Here is a 21,621-nt window from a genome sequence, read left to right on the forward strand (position 1 = left end):
ATCAAGCATACCTTGATTTTTGTCCTTTTTTTTTTTTTTTTTTTTTTTCAGCTGACCTATGACTATCAGTTTGATTTTGAGGACGATCAGCACAAGATCCCCTGTCACTGTGGAGCCTGGAACTGTAGGAAGTGGATGAACTAAGAAGCTTTGAGGCTACCAGGCAGGGGAGTCCCCCCACCCCCGCCTCTTCCCTGAAAGGGATGAGGGGGAAGAGAGGTAGCAGCCAGAGCCAGGACCCAGGGCTGGGGCTGCCGGCCAGCCGGAGCCCCTGGAGAAGGAGGCTGGGGCGGAGGACCCTAGGCCAAGCCTACCCTGGGTGCCAGGGACAGCCTTCTTCCCTGCCACCGGCCCTTAGGCTGGCATCTGCCCCCGGCTCCAGGAGGGGACAGACAGAAGCAGCCGCTGGGCATCTCAGGTTTGAGGGGGATATGGGCCGGGAACTACCCAGAAATGTCTGGGAGGCAGCAGGGAGCAGGGAGGAGGATGTGTGGCGGGGCCTCACAGCCCTGCTGCCTCCGCCAACCTCTCTGGCCCAACTCAAGGCTGCAAAGAGACTTGACTAAGCTTGACAATCCCAAAGGCCGGGTCCCCACCTGGCCCTGCCTGCCGGGTCCTGCCCCTACCCTCACCCCCATCCCTTCCTCTCTATCTGTCTCTGTCTCCCTCTTTTCCTCTGTGTTTCTGTCTCTCTATGGGTTGTGTTTCCTTGTTTTCCACTCTGACAAATGCAACATGATGGGAAAGAGGCATCCAGATGCCCAGGAGGGCAAGCTGGGCAAGCCGGGCAAGGAGACCCCGCACCCACACCTACCTCATTTAAGTGTTGGATTTTTTGCTGTTTTGAAATGTGAGACCCTCTCCAAGCCCCCTACTGCCCCAACTCTCTCCCCCACCTCACTGCCCTCTTCTAGTGGGTGGAAAGGGGGTAGGAGAAGGAAAACAACAACAATAACAACAACAAAAATCCATCTTTGTTTTTAATTATGGGCATGGGATGGTGGTTGAGGCAAATGGTGATAAAGATTGGGGATGACTGGTCCATAGTTGCTCTAGAACTTCTTTCTCCATCTGGACATGGAGGCAGGAGGGGTGTGCTAAGCCTAGGACCAGGATCTCTCTCCTGTTTTCCCAGCCTCATCCTGAGCCCATTTGCCCCCAGCCCCTGGACGGGGTGTGGGGTAGGGTGAGGGCTCCCCTGAGTGGCGTGCCCAACCCGACGAGGCAGGGTGTGGCCCGGAGCTCTCACTTCTCCCTCAGTCACCAAACTGCTGCTGGGCTGGTGGGAGTGGGTGGTGATGTGGGGGTGGGGAGCTTAGTGTCAGCGCGGGGGGTGGGGGGTATTTATCTATTTATACATGGGATTGTACATAGTCTTGTGGGGCATGGGGGAGCTGGCCGGAGGTGAGAAGCCTCCCCTCTCCCCCTACCCCCGGGGAGAGCAAATGTAAAACTACTAATTTTTGTGCTTTATATATTCTATATAAATATATCTATTTTCTTTTTACAAAACCAGTTTATAAATGGTAGGGGGGTGTGGGGCGGACACTTGGAGCTCCCCTTGTGGGGGGGCCCCCTCCACTACCCCACCTACCGCCCTTTCCTCACCCCCCCTTCCCCACCCCCTGGCTGTGACTGCTGTAAGGTGGGGGTTAGAGAGAAGCTGGGTGATTCTCAGCCCGGTTGTATAGTTGGACTATGTTATAACGCACAAAAGTGAGCTGGCCCCAGGGGGAGCCAGAGGGTGATGGGTACCCTTCTCTTCCTTTTTCCTTCCTTTTTCTGCCCAAGCTTGTGCTGCAGTTGAACCTCTTCCTGCGGGTGGTGGTAGGGTAGAGGGTGTGTGAGGCCTCAGACCCCTCTCTGGTAAGGAGCCGAGGGGATGAAAATGAAGCTTATATGCAGTTCTCTCCTAGGGGCTGTGGGCGAAGGGCATTTTGTAATTAATATTTTCAAGAATCAGATTATCTGGATTGTAGAGATGGGCTGGATGGTGGCAAATGCGCAGGCCTGCTGGAGGGGTAGCACGGTTGCTGTTGTGATTTTAGGCTTTTGTTTTGTTTTAAATTTGGGGGATTGTGGCTTGATGGGGGTAGGGAGATTTTTTTTTCTTGGTTTTTTCTTTTTTTTTCTGGCCTTTTTTTTTTTTAAGCTGCTTTTTCAACTGTTTCAAGCTGTAAATGTTAAGAGAGTAACAACTCCCCCTACACACTCCCACAGAAACCATTGTAATTAGATCAGACAGTGGGAAAACTGGGCTGCTGTCCCCGAAGCCACAGAGCTGAAAGGTCTCGGCATTGGGGGGGGGGTTGTCTGCTTTGAGTCAGGCTCTGGTTGGGGCTCGGGCCCCAGAACTGGGAAAGGAGAAGGGGCAGACTTTGTATGCATATGCTAGGTATCCGATAGTCCTGTAGAATTTAGTGACGGAACCTTATACAGTTTTTAATTTTTATATAAACTATAACTCAGACCCACGCTACAAGGTTGGAATTTTGGTTGTTTTTTTTTTTTCTTTTTTTTTTTTTTTCTTTTTTTTTTCTTTTTTAGAGTACCCCGCCTGTATAATTGCATCAGAATCCCACCCCCTGTGTTTGTATTTTGGGTTGGTTTACACTTGCACATACTCAATTTTCAGTTTCTCCCCTTTACCTTCTACCCTCACCTCCAGGACCCTCCCCCTTTTTAAAAAAATAAATCGCTGACAAGTGTGAATCCCGTGAAGAACTTTATTTTGTGTTGTGTGTATCCTGTACAGCAAGGTTGGTCCTTCGTAACAACGGATGAAATGGTTCCCTTTTTTAAAGCGCTCTCTCTTCCTCCACCCCCAGCGCCCCTGTCCTTGGCATGTTTTGTATCAGCGATCATTCTGAACTGTACATAATTTTATGTTGCGAGAGGCAAAGGGCAAGTTTTGGATTTTGCTTCTTCAAAGTTTGTTTTTAAACGACAAATAAAAAAAGAACATTTTAAATACAAGCGCCTCCGTCCCATGACCCTCGCCGCTAGCCAGCTACTAAGGTCCTGGAGACCGAGGGGAGGGAGGTTATCCAAGCCAGGCTCCGCCACAGCCGGAAGGGTGGGTTCCCCGCCTTCCGCCCTGGGACCGAGGTGTGACGTAGGCGGAAGTGGCGTGAGGCGCCGGATGTGGGGCGGGGTCTGCCGCAGGGGAGCTTTCTAAGCCGAGGAACTGGCGGGCGCTTGCGATGGAGTCGGTGAGTGGCGCGGGAGGGCGGCGGGGGCGCTGTGGAGCCGGAGACCCCCGCTAGGAGCCAGGGAGGGCCGGGCCGGGCTTGGCGCGGGAGTCCTGGGCTCCCCTTGCTCTGCTTCAGCGGCCCCCCGGTAGGTCGGGGCCACACCCGTGCCTGCCCTGCTGGGGTCCGCGCTACCCCGAGAGAGCCGCCGTGAGCTTGCAGCCCACGGGCTCCACGGTAATCTTGGCCTCCTGCCTGCGAGCGCCTCCGTCTCTTTCAGAAGTTTGCGGGAGTGGGGTTGCGATCCCGCCTATCAGGTGAGCGAGCCCCGCATGCGGGGAGCTTCAGGACCCCGTTTGTGCGGCTGTTTACTGCGGTTCTTGGCGCGGACATCTGGAAGACTGTACTGCATCCAGCTAGGTTCCGTTCCTTTAGAAAGTCCGAGAATTGAGGTTTCCGTGAAGGAAGGAATCCAAGAGGCCGCTGTGTCCCTTGGCCAAGTTTAGGTCGTGTCCTGATAAGTGACGCTGTACATGCTTGTTGACAGCTCGGTCTTGGGGAGCAGAGCAGCGTTGACCAGGGGCGGCAGATCCCATCACTTCTTACGGATGCCACAGGTTACGGGCTACTCGTTTGACCTGCCTCCTTCACAGGAGCCTTTTTCTACACTGCGCAAGCTTCCTGCTCTGTAATTGTGGAGTTCCACTCTTAGCATTTTTTTACTCCTTTGAGTCAGGTACTTGCCCAGACTAATTTTTTGTGCCACACTTTTCCTTGCAGAGGAATAGTAGTATCATACTTTAACTTATAAAAGAAGAAAGCAGACACAGTGGTAGAGTGGTCATCCAAGCAAGGATTTTATTTTCTACAGAGAAAGAGCATTTTAAGCAAACACAGTCGGATTACATCAAACTTAAAACAATGCTTTTTTGCTTTTTTTTTTAACTTGTAAGTGTATGATAATGTTTTTGGTTTTGCTTTTTTGAGACAGGTGTAGCCCTGGCTTTACTGGACTCTCTGTAGACCAGGCTGGCCTCAAACTCACAGAGATCTGCCTTCCTCTGCCTCCTGAGTGCTGGGATTAATGGTGTGCACCACCACACCGGAGCTGTATTATAATGCTTTTAAACTATATTATGTATTACCACTTCTATATGTATCTTGAAATTTAGCCCTTTGCTTTATACTAGATTACAGAGGGGTGGAGATGAGAGGCAGAGGGAGAGATGTTAGTGAAGGCAGGTCATAGGAAGTACTGTCATCATGATAAAGAAAGCTGAAAGCATAAAGAAAGGAAAAAATTACATTGGGCCCACGGGGCCATTATAGACCGTTGAAAGGTATATATAGGTCCATGTTGAAACTTTGAATTTTGGTCGTGCTGTAAGAAAAATTGGCTGAGACCAAGTTGGAAGCATTGTATGCTATACAGAATTTGCACGCACACACACTTTGTTTTTTCTTCTTGAGACAGGGTCTCAGTAGGTAGCTCAGATCTTCTGAGTACGAGCCATCATTCCCAGCTCAGGCTTTTGTAATCAGGGAGCCCGTGGAAGGTTTGCGCAGGGCAGTGAATGCTTTTAAGAATATCCTTAATTTTCTGTGGATAGATTGAACCACTTCAAAAAGTAAGTTTTGGCTTTGAAGGTTTTTTGTTGTTTTTTTTTTTTTTTTGTGTGTGTGTGTGTGTGTGTAAGAGAAAGATTGGGTGAAGGAATGTGCACGGGTACCGTAGAACCAATGTAGAGACAGTGGGCAGCTTTCTGGAGTTGGTTTTCCCCTTCTACCCTACTGTGGAGTTGGGGATCAGATTCAGGTCACCAGGCTTGTTGGGTAAGCTCTTACTCGCAGAACCATCTTGCAAGCCTGGGAAAGTACTTTTATGTGGCTGAAGAAGAAAATCTCCAAATGAGCTGCTTTGGTTAGAGAACTTGGTTAAAGCGCAAAGCAAGGAGGCAGTCGATGAGGGACACGGAGGCTGCTATCGAGAACACTGTGCAGCTTGGTCATGGCTTAGTGGACGACTATCCCCAAGACTGTGGCATTGGCACCCCGGTGCATTCTGTGAAGATTTAGAAAAGCTTAGAGGCCGTGCAGAGTGAGGAGGCAAGCCTCAGCCAGGGTTGTGAGAAATGAAAGGAGATGGACGTTTTTAATGTCGTAGGCCCTTACGTGTTAGTGAAAATAGAACTGCCCAGACCCTGGGAAGAGCACTGAGAGGGGGGAAAAAAAAGCAGATGTTCTGTGTTCTGTATTAAGTGTTACAAATAGTCTGTATCAAATGGCTGGGATAGATGAGTTTGGAAAGCAATTTTGTCTTAGTGTTTGATCTAGCCTCTGTCTCTAGTAGTGTTTTCTACTTGTGTGGTACAGCGGGATACTCTTGGGTCCCTAAGATGTTCTGTTTTGGGTGTTTTGTTCTGTTGTTGTTTTGAGTCAGGATCTAAGATAGCACAGGCTAACCTTGAATTCACTCTGTAGCTGAGGCTGGTCTTGAACTCAATCCTTGAACCCACCTCCTGAGCACTGGGATTATAGTCCTGCACCACTGCACAGGGCTCTCAGTCTCATCTTACTGAAAGATGAGGGGGGTGGCCGTAATTCGCCCAGTTGCGGAGAAACAGGCAGAAAGATAAAGTCACATTTAATTGTTCGTGTGATGGTTAGCTTTGTCGACTTGGGAAGAGAGTCTCGTGAGGGGTCCTCTGTCTGCATGGGTTGTCTGTGGGCGTGTCTGTGGCATACAGTCTTAGTTAAATGATGCAGGAGATACCCAGCCTGCCATGAGCAGCAGCATACTCTAGGTACACAGCCCTAAACTGAGTAAAAGTGGAGCTGAAAACATGCATCATTTCCCTTTGCTCTTGACTGTGGGTATGATTCAGTGGCCTGACCTCCCCATAGTGATGGGCGGTGCCCTGGAACTGTCCTCCCCTAAACTGCACATTGCTTTTTATCAGGGTGTTTTTACCACAGCAGTGGAAAAGGAACCAGCTCAGAGTCTGACTGGTATGCTGATATCTCTAGCTGGACACCTTCTCTCAGTTTTAGGTCTCTGTTCATATCTCTTTATATCATTATTAGAGAATATTTTTAAACTCTAAATTATGTACAGTGCTCCATGCTAGGGGACACAGACGAAGTATGAGGTGGTTGAAGACTTCTAGGAATTTATAATCTGTTTCTGGAGATAACACACGGAGCAACTGTGGCGCAGTGGGGTGCGTGTCGGGAGACCGGGCCTCGGAAGTAGCTTTTGTGTAAAGCGTGAGAACTGCCATGCCATGCCAAGCGTGCGTCTTCGTGTGGAAGAGCCCTCTTGGGTTTTAAGAATGGGGCTGTTGTTGATAGCCTTGCCAAATATGCTGGGCCAGGCTGATAGTTTTATCAAGCCCAGAGGAAAGAGAGGGGAGCTAGTCACTACCACACTGCACTGGAGGGAGCGCTGGGGCCGTCTTGCCCACTTGACCCTGTTTGCCAGCCACTGTTGTTCTCAGGTTCAACTCAAGGCCTTCCGAGGTTGCCACTACCTAAGCTATGAAAGTGAAATAATTGTCAGGTTTATGTAAGGGACATCGCCCAGGGCAGGTGGAGCCAAAGGGTGGATGACAGTAGACAAACCTTTTCATGATTCCTCTGAGTTCCTAGATAGCACTATGGTTTCCGAATGTTCCACTGAGAGAGCTCTGTGGCTGCTTGTCTGTGTAAGAGCTCTTTAATCTCCGGTTTTCTCAGGAGAGGAAACTGGGCAGCTCTACATCCATCCCTCTGAGTCCCAAGGGTGCTGCGAGACTCCCACTCCCCAGGTGCCGATGGTTTGCTTGCTTGGGTGCGACGGTCTGCTGCTCGCATCTCCCCCGACATTCCTTCTCTGAGAGGTGCGGCCGCGATTCTGGTGCCGCAGCTATGTTTGCGAGTCTTTGGAAAAAGCGCTATTATCTAGGGAATTTATGTGGTTCGAGGCTTGCCTCAAGTTCATTAACAGACCCCACTGGCCTGGGATTTGTAATCCTCGGCTTCTGCCTTCCTAGTGCTGGGATCCCAGGTGTGCGATCCCCACCATCTGTGGCCTTGTTTTAATAAAGTAGATCTGGGAGAACCTTTTGGCAGCAACCGGAAGCTCAGATATTCTAGTCTTAGCTCTTGTTTTGTTTTAGGATTTTTGAGACAGAATCTTTACTATGTAGACCAGGCTGGCCTCACACTTGTTCCAGTCCCCCGTCTCTGCCTCCTGAGTGCTGAGGTTCCGTCCGTGCCCCGCCACAGCTCCTTCTAGACTGGACGCTTTGGATTGCACTGCAGTACACACCTCTAGTCCTGACGCTAGTGAGGCTCAGGGAAGAGGATTTGAAACCCAGCATAGTCTACATCGCCGAAACACTACCTTAAATGACCAGCCAGCCAGCCAGCCAGCCAGCAAAACCCACCTAATAGTTTGTTAGGCAGTGCGCTGTGTGAGAGCCTGAGCCTCGGAACCAGACGGGTAGTTCACATCCCTGCTCCGCCTTTTAGCAGCCCTGTGAGCTTGGGCAGGTCACCTGACTCTTTACTCTCATTTTTTCTACTGTTAATAACAGGGTTAATCTCAGGGTTGTTAAAAAATAAAAGAACTAAATGAGATAGTATTTTTCTCTCCCTTTCCTTTTGAGGGGATGTTGATGCAGGCTCGTGTAGCCCAGGCTAACCTCAAACCTGTTGTCTAGCGAAGGCGTGTGTCAAGCCTGAGGCTCCCTTTTTTATCCTCCCAAGTGTGGAGTAGCTAGCGCTCACTCAGCTGAAACGATAGTGCTTAAAGAGTCTGGCTGCGCTTTCTAAGAGGAGTCATTAGTTCATCAGCCCTTCAGCCCCCACCCCACCCCCTTTTTTAAACAATCCCAGGAATCGAGCCTAGTACCTCACACTTTCTCTAAGCCATACCAGCTTTTTTTTTTTTTTTTTTTGGTCTTTTTGAGGTGGAGTTTTGCTTCTATAGCCCAGGCTGGCCTGGCTTCACATTCATGAAGATGTCCCCAATGAGTCTTCCAAAGCCGCCTTCTCTTTTTCTAGTGTGGGGCTGAGATGGAGTCTGGGGAAAAGTAACTGTGCTTCTCTTGCCCTCCAGGTTGCTGTGGAGAGTGTCCCAGCTCTGGAGAATGAGCACTTCCAAGGTACGTTTCCCATGAAGTCAGCTGAAGAAAGGAACCCGAACGTGGAAGCCACAGCCTGACCCTGTCTTCAGTGGCAATTTTAAGTCTCCTGGGGTTCTCCTAGGGAAAGAGGCAGGGCTTCTGGGGGTGTAGTTCAGTGGTAGAGCACTCGCCTGCCTAGCGTATGTGAGGCCTTAGGTTCAAGCCCAGCACCACAGACGAATGAAGGAATCATCTGGCTGCCTCTCTGGGAATGGGTTTGCCCAGGAGCACTCTCATTTTTCCTGAGACCTAAGATGTTTATTGTACTAGGGTGTACACTTTCCCAGATGATTGGACTAGAGAGTGAGTATAAATTTCAGGAGATCATACAGCGGGGCTGGAGAGATGGCTCAGTGTGTTCAGATCACTTCCTATATCCTCCTGAGAGGATATAGGAATTCAGATCCCATAGTCCTGTAACCAGCCAGGTGACCCACACATCTCTAGCCCAAGCTCCAAGGGGCACAGAGACAGAAGGGGCACTGGGGCTTGCTGGCTGTAGTGGAAAAAATATGAGCCCCAGCTTCAGGGAGAGCTCCTGCCTCTGAGCCTTCCAGGTATCTTCGGGTGTATTTATTCATTTATTTATTTATCCATTCAGCCATCCTTCCATCCGTCCATCCATTCATTCAGCTCCTGTAACCCAGACCAGGCTGAACTTAAATTTGATTTGTGGCTGTGCTGAATAGTTTTGTGAGTGTGACACAGGCTGGAGTCTTCTGAGAGGAGAGAGAAGCCTTAACTGAGAAAATGCCTCCAGAAGATCAGGCTGAGGAGACCGGTAGGGCATTTCCTTAATTAGTGACTGATGGGGGCGGGCCCAGACTGTGTGGATGGTGCGTCCTTGGGCTGGTGGTCTCAGGTTCTGTGAGAAGGCAGGCTGAGCAAGCCAGTAAGGAGCGCCCTCCATGGCCTCCAGCAGCTCTCGGCTCTGGGTTTTCTCCCAGTCTGAGGTCCTGCCTCAGTTTTCCTCAGAGGACTGTGACTGAGCATAGGTAAGCCAGATAAACGAACCCTTTCCAAACCAAGTTGCTTTGGTCATGCTGTCTCATCACAGTGACAGTAACCCTAAGACCGTAGCTGGAGATGACTTTGAACTTCTGATCATCTCACATACCCCCTAAGTACAACTGGGCCCATTTTTTTTTCCCCAGGGCTGGGAATTGAGCCCAGTACTTTGTGCTTACTAGGCAAGTATCCTAACTCCTGAGCTACACTGCAACCTGAAAATCCCCCGCATAAATTTTTTTTAAAAGAAGTTGTTTTTTAGTTAATGGTTTTGTTTTAGTTTTTCTTCTTTTAGCTATTTATTTTATGTAGACCTGCATGCCAGAATAGAGCACCAGATCACATTATAGATGGTTGTGAGCTACCGTATGGTTTCTGGGGATTGAACTCAGGACCTCTGGAAGAGCAGGCAGTGCTCTTAACCTTTGAGCCATCTCTCCAGCACCCCCTTACAAATTTAAAAAACATTTGTTTACTTATGTGTGTGGGTGTTTGGTCTCAATGTATGTCTGTCAACCACATGTGTTCGTGGTCCCTGTGGAGGCCAGAAGAGAGGGTGTTGGATCCCTTAAGACTAGAGTTCACAGGCAGTTGTGAAGTACCATGTCCATGCTGAGGAGTGGACCCAGGGTCCCTAGAGGGACAGCTCTTCTGAGCCATCTCTCCAGCCCCTGAATTCACTTTTTTATTTTAAAAAAAAAAAGTATGTTTTATACCAGTTTTCCTTATAAAATGTTCCTTTTTTTTTTTTTTTTTTTTTTGAGGTTTCGTTTTTATACAGTGTCCTGCCTGCACGTACGCCTGCACGCCAAAAGGGAGCACCAGGTCTCACTGTAGATGGCTGTGAGCCACCATGTGGGTGCTGGGAATTGAACTCAGGACCTTTGGAAGACCAGCCAGTGCTCTTAACCTCTGAGCCAACTCTCCAGCCCCTTCCTTCCTCTTAGTTTATTGAGCTGGGCCTCTCACTAGTTCTGACCTGTCTGGGATCCATCTTTGCCTCCTGAGTGTTGAGATTACAGGCCGTGCAGGCTCAGCTTTTATGTGAGTTCTAGAACTCCCACTCCAGTCTTCGCACTTTTGATTCTTGTTTTAAACCAAGGATGAGAGATGACTTAGGGGTTAAGAAAACTTCTTGTTCTTACAGAAGACCTGAGTTCAGTTCCCAGCACCCACGTGGTGGCTCACAACCATCTATAATTCCAGTTCCCAAGGATTCAGTACTCTCTTTTGGCCTCCATAGGCACCAGCACATACATGGTACATAGACATACCTGAAGGCAAAACATATGTGTAAAAAAAATTGTTTTAAGTATAAAAAAAAGTCATCTAGCACTCAGGAGGCAGAGGCAGGTAGGTATCTGTGAGTTCAAGGCCAGCCTGGTCACAGAGGGAGTTCTAGGACAGCCAGGGCTACACAGAGAAACCCTGTGTCTTAGATAGGGTTTTATTGCTGTGAAGAGACACCATGGCCACGGCAGCTTTTATAAAGGAAAGCATTTAATTGGGGCTGGCTCACAGTTCAGACGTTTAGTCCATTATTGTCATGGTGGGGATTATAGCTGTACATGGGTGGACATGGTGCTGGAGAAGGAGCCAAAGAGTTCTATACCCTGATGGCCAGGCAGCGGAAGAGAGACGCTGGGCTTGGGCATTTGAAACCTGAAGCCCACTCCCAGTGACACACTTCCTCCAGCGAGGCCACGCCTCCTCAGCAGTAATACATCACTCCTAATGCCACTCCCTAAGCTTCAGACACAAATGTATGAATGTATGAGGGCCATTCTCAGTCAAACCGCCACTCCCCGTCTTGAAAAACAAGCCAACAATTAATGTTACATGTTACACTATTGAGATACCCAACTATGACTTTTCATAATCGAATACTGCACATGATATCCGTGCCCATTGTATGTTTCCTAGGGTATCTGTGCTAGCTCTGAGGCAGTTGTCGGATCCAGTAGGTGAGGTAGACCACGTATGAGAAGTTAACAACTTAAAATCTTGTGTCCCACTTAAGAGGATACAACAACTATATCTGCTCAATTAAGACCTGTTTTTGCCAGATCTCATTTTTGTAAAGAAAGCAAGAATCTGGATTTTTATGTAAATCTGTAAAGTTTTAAATTAGGAGACTGATTTAAATTATTTTTAAAACTGGGAAATCCAAATTCATTACATGTGTGAGCTTCTGGCTTAGAATGATAGCATCCAACTCGGTGCAGTGTGTCTTCGTGTGGTCTCTAAAGCAAGTTGGGGTTTCCTGTTTGAAAATGACAGCAGTCTTGCAGTTAACATGGTAGACTGAGTGCCTGCATCCACCTTCAGCCTTTCTGTGATGAACAGAAGAAGGGCTCAGAGATGGCTCAGCCATTGAGAGCACTGGTTGCTCTTCTGGAGGCTTCCATTCCTAGTACCCTTAAGGCCCCTTAAAACAGTCCTGCGTGTAACTCCAGTTTCAGGGGATCGGGTGCCCTCTTCTGGCCTCCACAGGCACTGCATGCGCAGAATAGACTCAAGCAAAACACCCATGAACATAAAATAAAAATAAAAATCCTGAGCTGGGTAAGATGTCTCAGCCGATAAAGTTGCTTGCCTCGGAGGCCTGGATCCCTGGGTTTGTCATGCAGAGCCCAGGGGAGGTGGAGCCAACCCCCTGGTTGTCCTCACACGCTGTGCACACATGCATGTACACTCGCCCACCCTAGAGAACAAATCGCAAAATAAGACCAGGAGAGGAGACTGGAGTTTGGAAGCTGGGAAGCACGTGGGAGATAGTGAAGTGACTTAGCTATTGTGCGCATGGTGCAGTGTGGTGAACAGTTAAGAAAGCTTGAAAGCATCCCAGGACGGGCTGTCTCGTTGCACACTGCGGAGCTACCGTTCCCCTCCACCAGGCCAAGGCAGTGGTTGTGAAAGACAAAGCCCGAAGTAAGCTGTGCTGAGCGCTGAGCCTCCCCGATTCCACTTCCAGAATATTAGCAGAAAAGACATCAAGTCTTCAAGGTTCAGAACTGAAGAATCATTAGGCTGCCCTCGAAGGCAAGACCTTCAGTTGCAAACACCGGATGTTCTCAAAATGGCTCACTGTCAGCAAGCCTCAGTTATGCCTTTAGAGCTCTAGTCAGCGTGCAAGTGTTTCCACTTAGTATACGGTTTAGACAAAACAAGCAAAACTAGAATTTGAATCCTGTTTCTCTGTGTGTGTGCCAGGGTGGGAGGGGCCTGTACTTGATGTCAGGTGTCTCCAGTCAGATGCTCCCCTCACTTTATTGAGGCAGGGTCCCCCTAGACCTAGGGTTCTAGAGTTGCAGCTAGCTTGCCTGGAGCCCTCTTTCTCTGCTGAGACTTAGCTGGCTTTCACAGGGTCCCAACACTTGGGGTAAGGCCTTCATCGCTGAACCACTGCCCCGGTCCCTGAATCCTGTTTTGAACCAAGGACTAACAGACATCTAAAGAAAGCCTTAAAACGGTGATCCAAACTGTCCTCTGGCCCATACGGAAATAAGCAGAAAAGGGCAACTGGAGGAAAAGTTACGTACAGGGAACAAAAGCTTCTGATAATAATGTAATATGTTCAGGTAAAAGAACAAATTTCATTCCATGTGGTAGTGCACACCTTTAATTCCAGCATTTGGGAGGCAGAGGCAGGAGGATCGCTGAGTTTGAGGTCAGTCTGGTCTTCATAGCAAGCTCCAGGACAGTAAAGGTTACACAGAGAGACCCTGCCTTGAAAAGAAGAAAGGACTCCCAACAGACCTGAAAGGATCAGTGTAGAAATTGTCGTGTCTCAGTCATAAGAGTCACAGAAAGAGAAAAATGGCACGACAGAGGGAAGGAGGTAGTCAGGATATGCCCTTGACAGCATTCCCAGAACTGAAAACATTCCTTTACCTATTAAAAGAAAACGCACTGGCTTTTCAGCACAGAGACAAACCCGATCCACCCAGAGATAAGCAGATTTCAAAGAGAAGAGCCTGTGAGTTTGCAAAGAGGAAAACAGCTCACGCAAGAGTCAGAAACAGCGGCGGTATGGCAGCTCACAGGCGATGGAGCAGTGCCTTCAGCTGCAGGAAAGAGAAGCCCAGCCAAATTCTCCATCAGAGAAGGGTGAGGGAAGAACAGATACCTACAGGCTGAGAGATCATAAAAAGCTTTACTTCATACATGGACCTTCCTCAGGAAGTTACTAGATCCGCCTTATCAAAACACGGGACAAAAACACGAGTCCACAGAGGGAGGTGTGAAGGAAAGCCCAAGGTGGCAGGTCAGAAGACCTCAAGAGAGGTCAAAGAGAGACATCTTTTGGTACTCTAAATTCGGAATTTCCTGGGATTCACATAATTGGTAGACTCTGGGGATTGAATCAGTTGTGAGTACTATATATATAGAAAATTTAAACCAAGAATAAGACCATGGTTAACTCCAGAGATGATAAAAGTGCCAAAGAAAGAAAATGTTTCTTTTTTAAATTTGTCTTTAATGTTTTCAGTTATGTGTGCCTGTGCGTGCGCGTGTGCGTGTGTCTGTATACATTGGAGTGCAGGTGGCAACTGAGGCCAGAGGTGCCTTGATGCCCTTGGAGCTGGAGTTACAGGTGCTTCTGAGCCATCTGATGTCATTACTGGGATCTCTGGTAGAGCAATATGTGGCCTTAACCACTCACTAACCATCTCTCCAGCTGAAGAAAAGGGTTCTTCTTTAACTTAGCTCTGATACATTTAGTCAATGTGGTTAAAATGGTAACCAGCATCAGGGTTTAACTCCTAGAAGGTGGGCCTGCAAAATGGGAGGTACTTGTTGGTGTTAGTTTGGGAAGAGAACTAAAACATTCTTGTCTTCGTCAGGAATGGTAATAATTGAAAGTGAGAAGATGGAGAGAAGGCTCAGAGGTTAAGAGCACCGCTTGCTCTTCCAGAGGTCCTGAGTTCAATTCCCAGCAACCACATGGTGGCTCACAACCATCTATAGTGAGACCTGGTGCCTTCTGGTGTGCAGGCACACATGCAGGCAGAATGCTGTATATGTGATAAATAAATAAATGTTTAAAAAAATTGCAAGTGAAATTAAGTCAGAAAGCTGCAATGCAAACGTGTCATCCGATGACACAGGAAGAACAGTGTGGTGTGAGGGCGCCACCTATGATCCCAGCTCTCAGAGGCGAGATAGCATGGTCCGCACAGTGAGGCCCTGACTTAAGAAAAGAAAGAAAAGCCCGCACTGGCTGGAGTGATTGTTCAGTGGTCAGAGCACAGGCTGCTCTTAGAGGGCCCAGGTTCAATTCCCAGCCCCCGTGTGTTGGCTCACAACCACCTGTAGCTCCAGTCCTAGGGGGTCAGATACTCTCTTTTGGCCTCTGAGAGCACCAGGTAGGCTTGTGGTATTGAGACACATATCCTCCGAGCAAAACACCCATACACATAAATAAAAATGTAAAAATGTTTAAAGACATTAAAAAAAAAAAAAAAAAAAGCACTGTTAAAGCCTTTCAAGAAAGACTCTGTCTGGTTGTCTGGTGGGTAGGTGTGTTTTTACATGCCTGTGGGAGAGGCAGGAAGGCCAGGTCAAGATGGTTCTTGACTACATAAGAGTTTGATGGAGCCGTGTGCAGTGATGGTTGCCTGTCATCCATCACTAGAGAGGCTGAGACCGGGCCCCAGCTCCACACAGTTCAGGACTAGCCAACCGAGAACCTGTCCATTCCTGACATCAGGGGCTGGGAAGACAGGTAGTGGTGCAGTGTCTGCCTAGCTTAACAAGGCCCGAGGTTTGGTCTCTAGCACCGAGAGAAAAAAAAAATATCAGAAAACAAAGTGTCTTTGAGACGGGGTTTCTCTGTGTAGCCCTGGCTGTCCTAGACCAGGCTTTATAGAGTAGGCTGGCCTCGAACTCAGAGATTTGCCTGCCTCTCCCTCCTGAGTGCTGGGACTGAAGGCCACCAGTGCCCAGCTAGAAATTGGATTTTAAAAGTCGGCTGGGATGCTGGGAGTGTGGCACAGAACTAGTGAGGGCTAGGGCCATGACCCTGAGCCGTTCCTTTAACTGCCCTGCGTGGCTTCTCACCTAAAACACTAGGATAGTGCTTACCTGACGGTCCAGGAAGAGTTCAGAGATGCAGAGCCGGGTGTGCTTGGGAGGCAGGGGCAGGTGAGTCTCTGAATTCGAGGCCAGCCTGGTTTCCATAGGGAGTTCCAGGACAGCCCTGGTTACATAGAGAGGCCCTGTCTTGAAGAATTGGGGGGAAATGGGGTTGGGGTGGGATTGAACTACGCAGTACTGTTAGGTATATACTACAGTACATATACCATGTAGAGCCTTACTATGGAGGGTCGCCTTTCCAGCAACCCTGAGCAAGCAGGGAAAGAGACTGCCAGGCATGTGCTGCGCGCCTGCCATCCCAACACTTGGGACATGAAGGCGGTAAGATTACCACAGCCTGAGGCCTGCCTGGCTATGTGGCGGGGTTCTATCTCAAGCAAATGAAGGGGCTCCCCGTGAGGCCGCTGGCTCCCAGCTGTCGGTAGCCCCCGGGGCTCCCACACCCTCTTCTGGCCTGAGCAGGCACCAGGCACACACATGCGCAGACCTATAAATAAAACGCTCGGACACACACAAAAAGAAGGAAGTTATTTAAATTTTTTTAAAAACGTATAATTACTTAAAAAAACAAAAAATAAGATGCATAAAGACAGAAGAGCGGAGGAAAACCTCCCTGGCCTCTCCCATCGGCCTTCTGACTCACAGGTGACCTGAGTGTCTGGCCATGTCGACTGAGCATGTAGTATTGTTAGAAATGGCCTGAGCCACGAGTTTTGCACCTGCAGGTCTTCAACAAATTTAATTTCACCTTCATTGAGAAAAAAAAAAGAAAATCTGGCTAAATAGAAGGAAAAACTGTTATGAAAAGACAGGAAACAATAAAGACAAAAATCTTTTCAAGAGTTAAGAAACTGGTGGGTGGTAATGACGCACGCCTTTGATCCCAGCACTCGGGAGGCAGAAGCAGGTGGGTATCTGCGAGGTGGAGGCCAGCCTGGCCTCCAGAGTGAGTTCCAGGACAGCCAGGGCTACACAGAGACCCTGTTTCGGGAGGGGTGGGGTGAGAAACCAGAACCCTTCTGATTGTGAGTTCTTACATAAGAGAAATGCACCAACTTTTCCACCCCGTGCAGAGACCCCGGAATCGAATAATAGTGTGTACACCTCCTTCATGAAGTCTCATCGCTGCTATGACCTGATTCCCACAAGTTCCAAGCTGGTTGTGTTTGACACGTCCCTGCAGGTGGGTAGAGCCCCTTCCCCTTTCTCCATTCCTGTCAGTGCCTGTCACCACGCTTGACACGTCCCTCCACGCCAACCCCGCTTTTCCCCACAGTGGTGCCCTCTGTGCACTCCTTAGGATAACGCTCTTTTGGCCGCAGGTAAAGAAAGCCTTCTTTGCCCTGGTGACTAACGGTGTCCGCGCTGCCCCCTTGTGGGACAGTAAGAAGCAGAGCTTTGTGGGTAAGCAGAAGTTTCTGGAACACGCTTCTTGGCATCTTTTTGCCGACCAGGGAGAGAAGCTTTGGGTGATGCTAAGGGCTCTTGTATTCTAGGCATGCTGACCATCACCGACTTCATCAATATCCTCCACCGATACTACAAGTCAGCCCTGGTAAGAAACCTCGCCTCCAAACAGAACCATACCCACGCCCTGCCTCTGGGGCCACCGTGCCTGTTTTTCCCCTGGAGAAGCGAGGACAGGGTCAGATGTGTGCTTCTGCTTCTAGGTACAGATCTACGAACTAGAGGAGCACAAGATAGAGACTTGGAGAGGTACATAAAGAATGGGAGGTTGCGGGAGACAAGGCAGGGAGAGTCTCCTGGGAAACGCGTTTGTTTGGCAGCGTTTTGTGACTACTCCTTTTCTCTTCAGAGGTATACCTGCAGGACTCCTTTAAGCCGCTTGTGTGCATTTCCCCAAATGCCAGGTGAGGGCTGTGTCTGTCCCTAAACACCTGGAGACTCAGAGGCAGGGCCGGGAAAGAGGGAAGTCTCCTCCTGGTGCATGCATAGCCAAGCCTGGCCTTGATCTTGCTACAGAGCTCAGGCTGGCCTGAGCTTATGACTCTTCTTCCTACGCTGGCGTCACAAGTACATCACCACACCAGCCACACGCGTGCACAGCTGTCCGAGCACTGTCCGCCCCGGCCCTGAGTTTTCCTGTCTATAAGCACACCCGGAGCAGCTGAGCAACTTGACTTTAGCCCTGTGGACCCTAACTGTGACCTTCTACCTTTCCACAGCTTGTTTGATGCTGTCTCTTCATTGATTCGAAACAAGATCCACAGACTTCCAGTTATTGACCCCGAGTCAGGCAACACCTTGTACATTCTCACTCACAAGCGCATCCTCAAGTTCCTCAAGCTGTTTGTAAGTCCACGTGAACCCAGCTCTTCCACCCCCATGTCGGGTTGGAGGCCTTAAAGGTCAAGCAGTGTTCTTGGGGATTGAAACTAGCACTTCACGCTGTGCCCCGAGCCCCGAAAGCTGACGATTCTTTCCTCAGATCACCGAGTTCCCCAAGCCAGAATTCATGTCTAAGTCTCTGGAAGAGCTGCAGATTGGCACCTATGCCAATATAGCGATGGTCCGCACTACCACGCCTGTCTATGTGGCTCTAGGCATCTTCGTGCAGCACCGAGTCTCGGCCTTGCCTGTGGTGGATGAGAAAGGTGAGAGACTGGGGAAAAAAGAGGGAGGGTTCCAGGGTCAGGTGTCTCGGGAAAAGCTGCTGCCCCCTCAACTCGACCTGGAAGGTAGTCCTGTGGGTACTGAGAGCTCTGGCTGCCGACCTTCTTTTCTGAGCTGCCTGTGTCTCCCCAGGCCGCGTGGTGGACATCTACTCCAAGTTTGATGTGATCGTGAGTGACAGTGGAGGGGCTGGGGGGAGGGGGAGGGGTGCTGGACGCCGCCGCACTTTGAATACTGCCTGAGTGGCAGCTGGCTGAGCTGGCTGCGGCTTGCAGCAGGGCTGAGGAGCCCCCCCACCCCTCTCCTGAGCTCGGGTTGGTCCAGGGCCTGGGAACCGGCTCCCTTTCAAGCCCACCCCCCACCTCCAGAATCTGGCAGCGGAAAAGACCTACAACAACCTAGACGTGTCTGTGACGAAAGCTCTGCAGCATCGCTCGCACTACTTCGAGGGTGTCCTCAAGTGCTACCTGCACGAGACTCTGGAAGCCATCATCAACAGGCTGGTGGAGGCGGAGGTAGGAAGGCCGCCGCCCCGCCCCCCCCAGTGACGCCCCAGTGGGGAAGGCACGAACACTCCTCCATGCTCCCTGCCAGGTTCACCGGCTGGTCGCGGTGGACGAGAACGACGTGGTGAAGGGCATCGTGTCGCTGTCTGACATCCTGCAGGCCCTGGTGCTCACAGGCGGAGACAAGCAGCTCTGAGCATGGGGACGGACAGGCGGCGCCCGGGAACACGGCCCCTCAGAACTCCCTGCCGGAAGCTCGGGGAGTCATGGAATCCTGGGAGAACTGAGTCTGTTCCCTCAGGAGCTCCACGCCCACTATCTGGAACTAGAGAGGGGAAGGAGGAGAAAGGACTTTTAGTTTCCCTTACCATCATGAGTACACTTGAGAAAACTATCAGCCAATCCCCAGTCCCTTAGGCATAGCTCCCTCCTGGGTGATCCATGGGCTTTGTGCTCCTCAGGCGGATTCTGATCTCTAAGAGATCTGGAGACCTCACCATGCCCCGCCCATCTCTGCCCTTATTCCACCCAAGATAAGGGCTCCAAAAGTCTTCATAAAATGTTTTTATTCATCCTCTTCATTCTATGTGGAGGAGGCTGAGTCCATTTAATGTCATTCCTTCCCATGAGTCTTGTGGGGAGGTGCATGTCTGGGTCCCTGCGCTGTGTGCACATGAAGGCAGATGGTTGTGTGGAGGAGGGCAGTGGGTAGGTAGCCAAGATTAATGCTTTTTGTGGCAAATCTAATTAAATGACAAGGTTTTCATCATGGTATTGCAGCGTTTGATTTCTGCATTTGATAGATGCTATTTCACCAACTTTCTTACCTCGTAAAGCTGCTTCAGCTCACTAATAACAGCAGAGGTCTTCTCTGTGCCTTAACACAGGCTGTGCATCCTTCGTCCACAGTGTGTAGGGCTCTAAGTGTTTGCGTTTGGGGAGAGTTGATGATTTTTTTTTTTTTTTTTTGAGACAGGATTTTGTACCATATGTACATCAGTCTGGCCTTAACATTTGCAACAATCCTCCTGCCTCAGCTTCCTAAATACTGGAATTATAGGCATGTGCTACTAGCCCCGGGTCAGACTTGGAAAAAAAGAGTTTGTGTATGATGTATGTGTGTAGGCCAGAGGACAACTTTGGGTGACAATGCTCAGCTTCCATTTTATCTGAGACAAGCTCTCTCTCTCTCTTCCTTTCCCTCCCTCTAATTTTGGGTTTTCAAGACAGGGTTTCTTTGTGTAGGCCTGGCTCTCCTGGAACTCGCTTTGTAGACCAGGCTGGCCTCAAACTCACAGAGATCTGCCTGCCCCTGCCTGTGCTGGGATTAATGGTGTGCGCCACTGCGGTCCAGCTGTACAACATCTTTTTGGGGGGACACTCTCATGTGTACGTGTCCTCGGCTGGCTGAAGTTCCCTGTGTAGACCAGGCTGGCCTCAAGCTCACGGAGAGCAGAGTGTCTGTTTCTCAGTGTTGGTGTTAATGACAGGTGCCACCACGCTGCGCCTATGAGTTTTTATTTTTAAGCATGTATGCGTGTGCGTGCGTGTAGACACCCAAGGAGGCCAGAGGCGTCGGATCTAACGCAGGTCTAGGCAGGTGTGAGCACCCAGCTGCTGGGGGTTAAACGAGGATCCTCTGAGAATATTAACGTGCTTTTAACCTTTGTGCCAGTTTTTCCAGAGCCTAAATTAAATTTGTCTTAAATTATGTGCCTGCACGTGTGTCTGTGTACTGATTGTGTGCCTGGTGTCCATGGTTACAGACTGTCGTGAACTGCCTTGTGAGGGAGAGAACTGAACCCAGATCCTTTGGAGAAGCAACTAGTGATCTTCACTGCTAAGCCACCCCTGCCCCATTTAAAAACTGTTACACGCCAGTCCTGCTTGTGAGGGGGTTGTGCACAGGTGTGCAGGCCAGAGGACAACTCAGGCAGCCGTCCTCGGGAGGCTCCCCTTCTTGCTTTTTTGGTTTTTTTGAAACTCTGTCTCTCAGTGGCTTGGGATTTCGCCACCTGATGAGGTTCACTGGCCAGCCGGCTCGAGGGTCCCGGGATTCCAAGCACATGCCCCCATATGTGGCTCTTACGTGGGTTCTTAGGATCGGAACTCAGCTCCTCCAGCTTTCAAGATGTGTCTTACCAACTGAGCCGTCTCCCCAGCACCTTTTCCAGTTTTAAGGGAATTTTAAAAACGGAAGCACAGAGACTCAAAAGCTGGCCCGGAGCCACACTGCTGGTGAGAAGCAAAGCTGAGTGGTAAAGGCGCTGCAAGCTTAGCTCCTGGGTTGAGTTCCCAGAGGCCATGTAAAGGTGGAAGAGAGCAGGCAACACAGAGCTGCCCTCATGCGCTCAGCATGACTGCACATAACACACGCCAATCATCCGGCGCGCACGCATACTGTTTAAAAACAAGGCTGGTAGGCGTGGAGACGTAGGCCTTTCGTTCTAGCACTTCCGAGGCGGAGGAAGACAGACCGCTGGAGTTTGGGGCTAACCTACATACATACATAACCTGGTTTACATACATAACAAATCCCAGGAGCTACATAGTGAGATCGTGTCTAATAAATAAATAATTTAAAAAGCCAGTCAGTGTTGGCTGCATACACCTTTAACCCTGGCAGCTGGATCTCTGAGTTCAAGGACAGCCTGGTCTGCAATGCAAGTTCCAGGACAGCTGGGGCTACATAGAGAAACCCTGTCTTGAAAAACCAAAATACAAATTTAAGAAGCTAGTATTTAAACCTCAACTATCTGATTCCAGGTTTTATACTTTCCTATCTTTACAATAATCTTACTTCCTCTCTAATTCTCCTTATTTCCTGTAATTACTCTTACTTTCTCCTCTGTCTGGACCATAGTTAGGGCCCAGGCAAAAAGTTCCCAACAAGTCTGGACAGTAGAAAACGGATTAGGGTCTTGGGGCAGAACTCTGCCAAGGCCATCGATGTTTCTGAGGGAAGGTTGAACTCTGGGTTTTGCTGGACTGGTACTGTCTGAACCCTCAAATCCC

The 21,621-nt window shown here is 49.5% G+C and overlaps 2 protein-coding genes across 18 annotated transcripts in view; both read left to right on the forward strand.

The window, feature by feature from the left end:
- Kmt2d (lysine methyltransferase 2D) overlaps positions 1-2,976 on the forward strand; it is a 40,039-nt gene extending 37,063 nt beyond the window's left edge. For all 14 annotated transcript variants that reach the window (XM_060388657.1, XM_021634990.2, XM_060388658.1 and 11 more), the window contains one exon: positions 52-2,976. In XM_060388657.1, coding sequence (XP_060244640.1) covers positions 52-144 — 93 coding nt within the window. In that variant the 3' untranslated portion in view covers positions 145-2,976. The remainder of the gene's footprint in view (positions 1-51) is intronic.
- Positions 2,977-3,100: 124 nt separating this feature from the next.
- On the forward strand, positions 3,101-19,380 carry Prkag1 (protein kinase AMP-activated non-catalytic subunit gamma 1). Of its 4 annotated transcripts, none has more exons than XM_021634920.2 (12): positions 3,101-3,212; positions 8,293-8,338; positions 16,540-16,649; positions 16,789-16,870; positions 16,963-17,021; positions 17,137-17,182; positions 17,283-17,337; positions 17,653-17,779; positions 17,916-18,081; positions 18,233-18,270; positions 18,469-18,615; positions 18,695-19,380. In XM_021634920.2, the coding sequence occupies exons 1-12, from the start codon at positions 3,204-3,206 to the stop codon at positions 18,800-18,802; spliced, it is 993 nt and encodes a 330-aa protein (XP_021490595.1). In that variant the 5' UTR covers positions 3,101-3,203; the 3' UTR covers positions 18,803-19,380. The 4 variants fall into 4 exon arrangements, with proteins under 4 accessions (XP_021490595.1, XP_060244651.1, XP_021490596.1 ...); XM_060388668.1 differs by having other exon boundaries at positions 18,767-19,380; XM_021634921.2 differs by lacking the exon at positions 3,101-3,212 and adding an exon at positions 3,290-3,508.
- Positions 19,381-21,621: the final 2,241 nt, after the last annotated feature.

The sequence above is a fragment of the Meriones unguiculatus genome, chromosome 8 (assembly GCF_030254825.1).
Source record: "Meriones unguiculatus strain TT.TT164.6M chromosome 8, Bangor_MerUng_6.1, whole genome shotgun sequence".
Lineage (NCBI taxonomy): Eukaryota > Metazoa > Chordata > Mammalia > Rodentia > Muridae > Meriones > Meriones unguiculatus.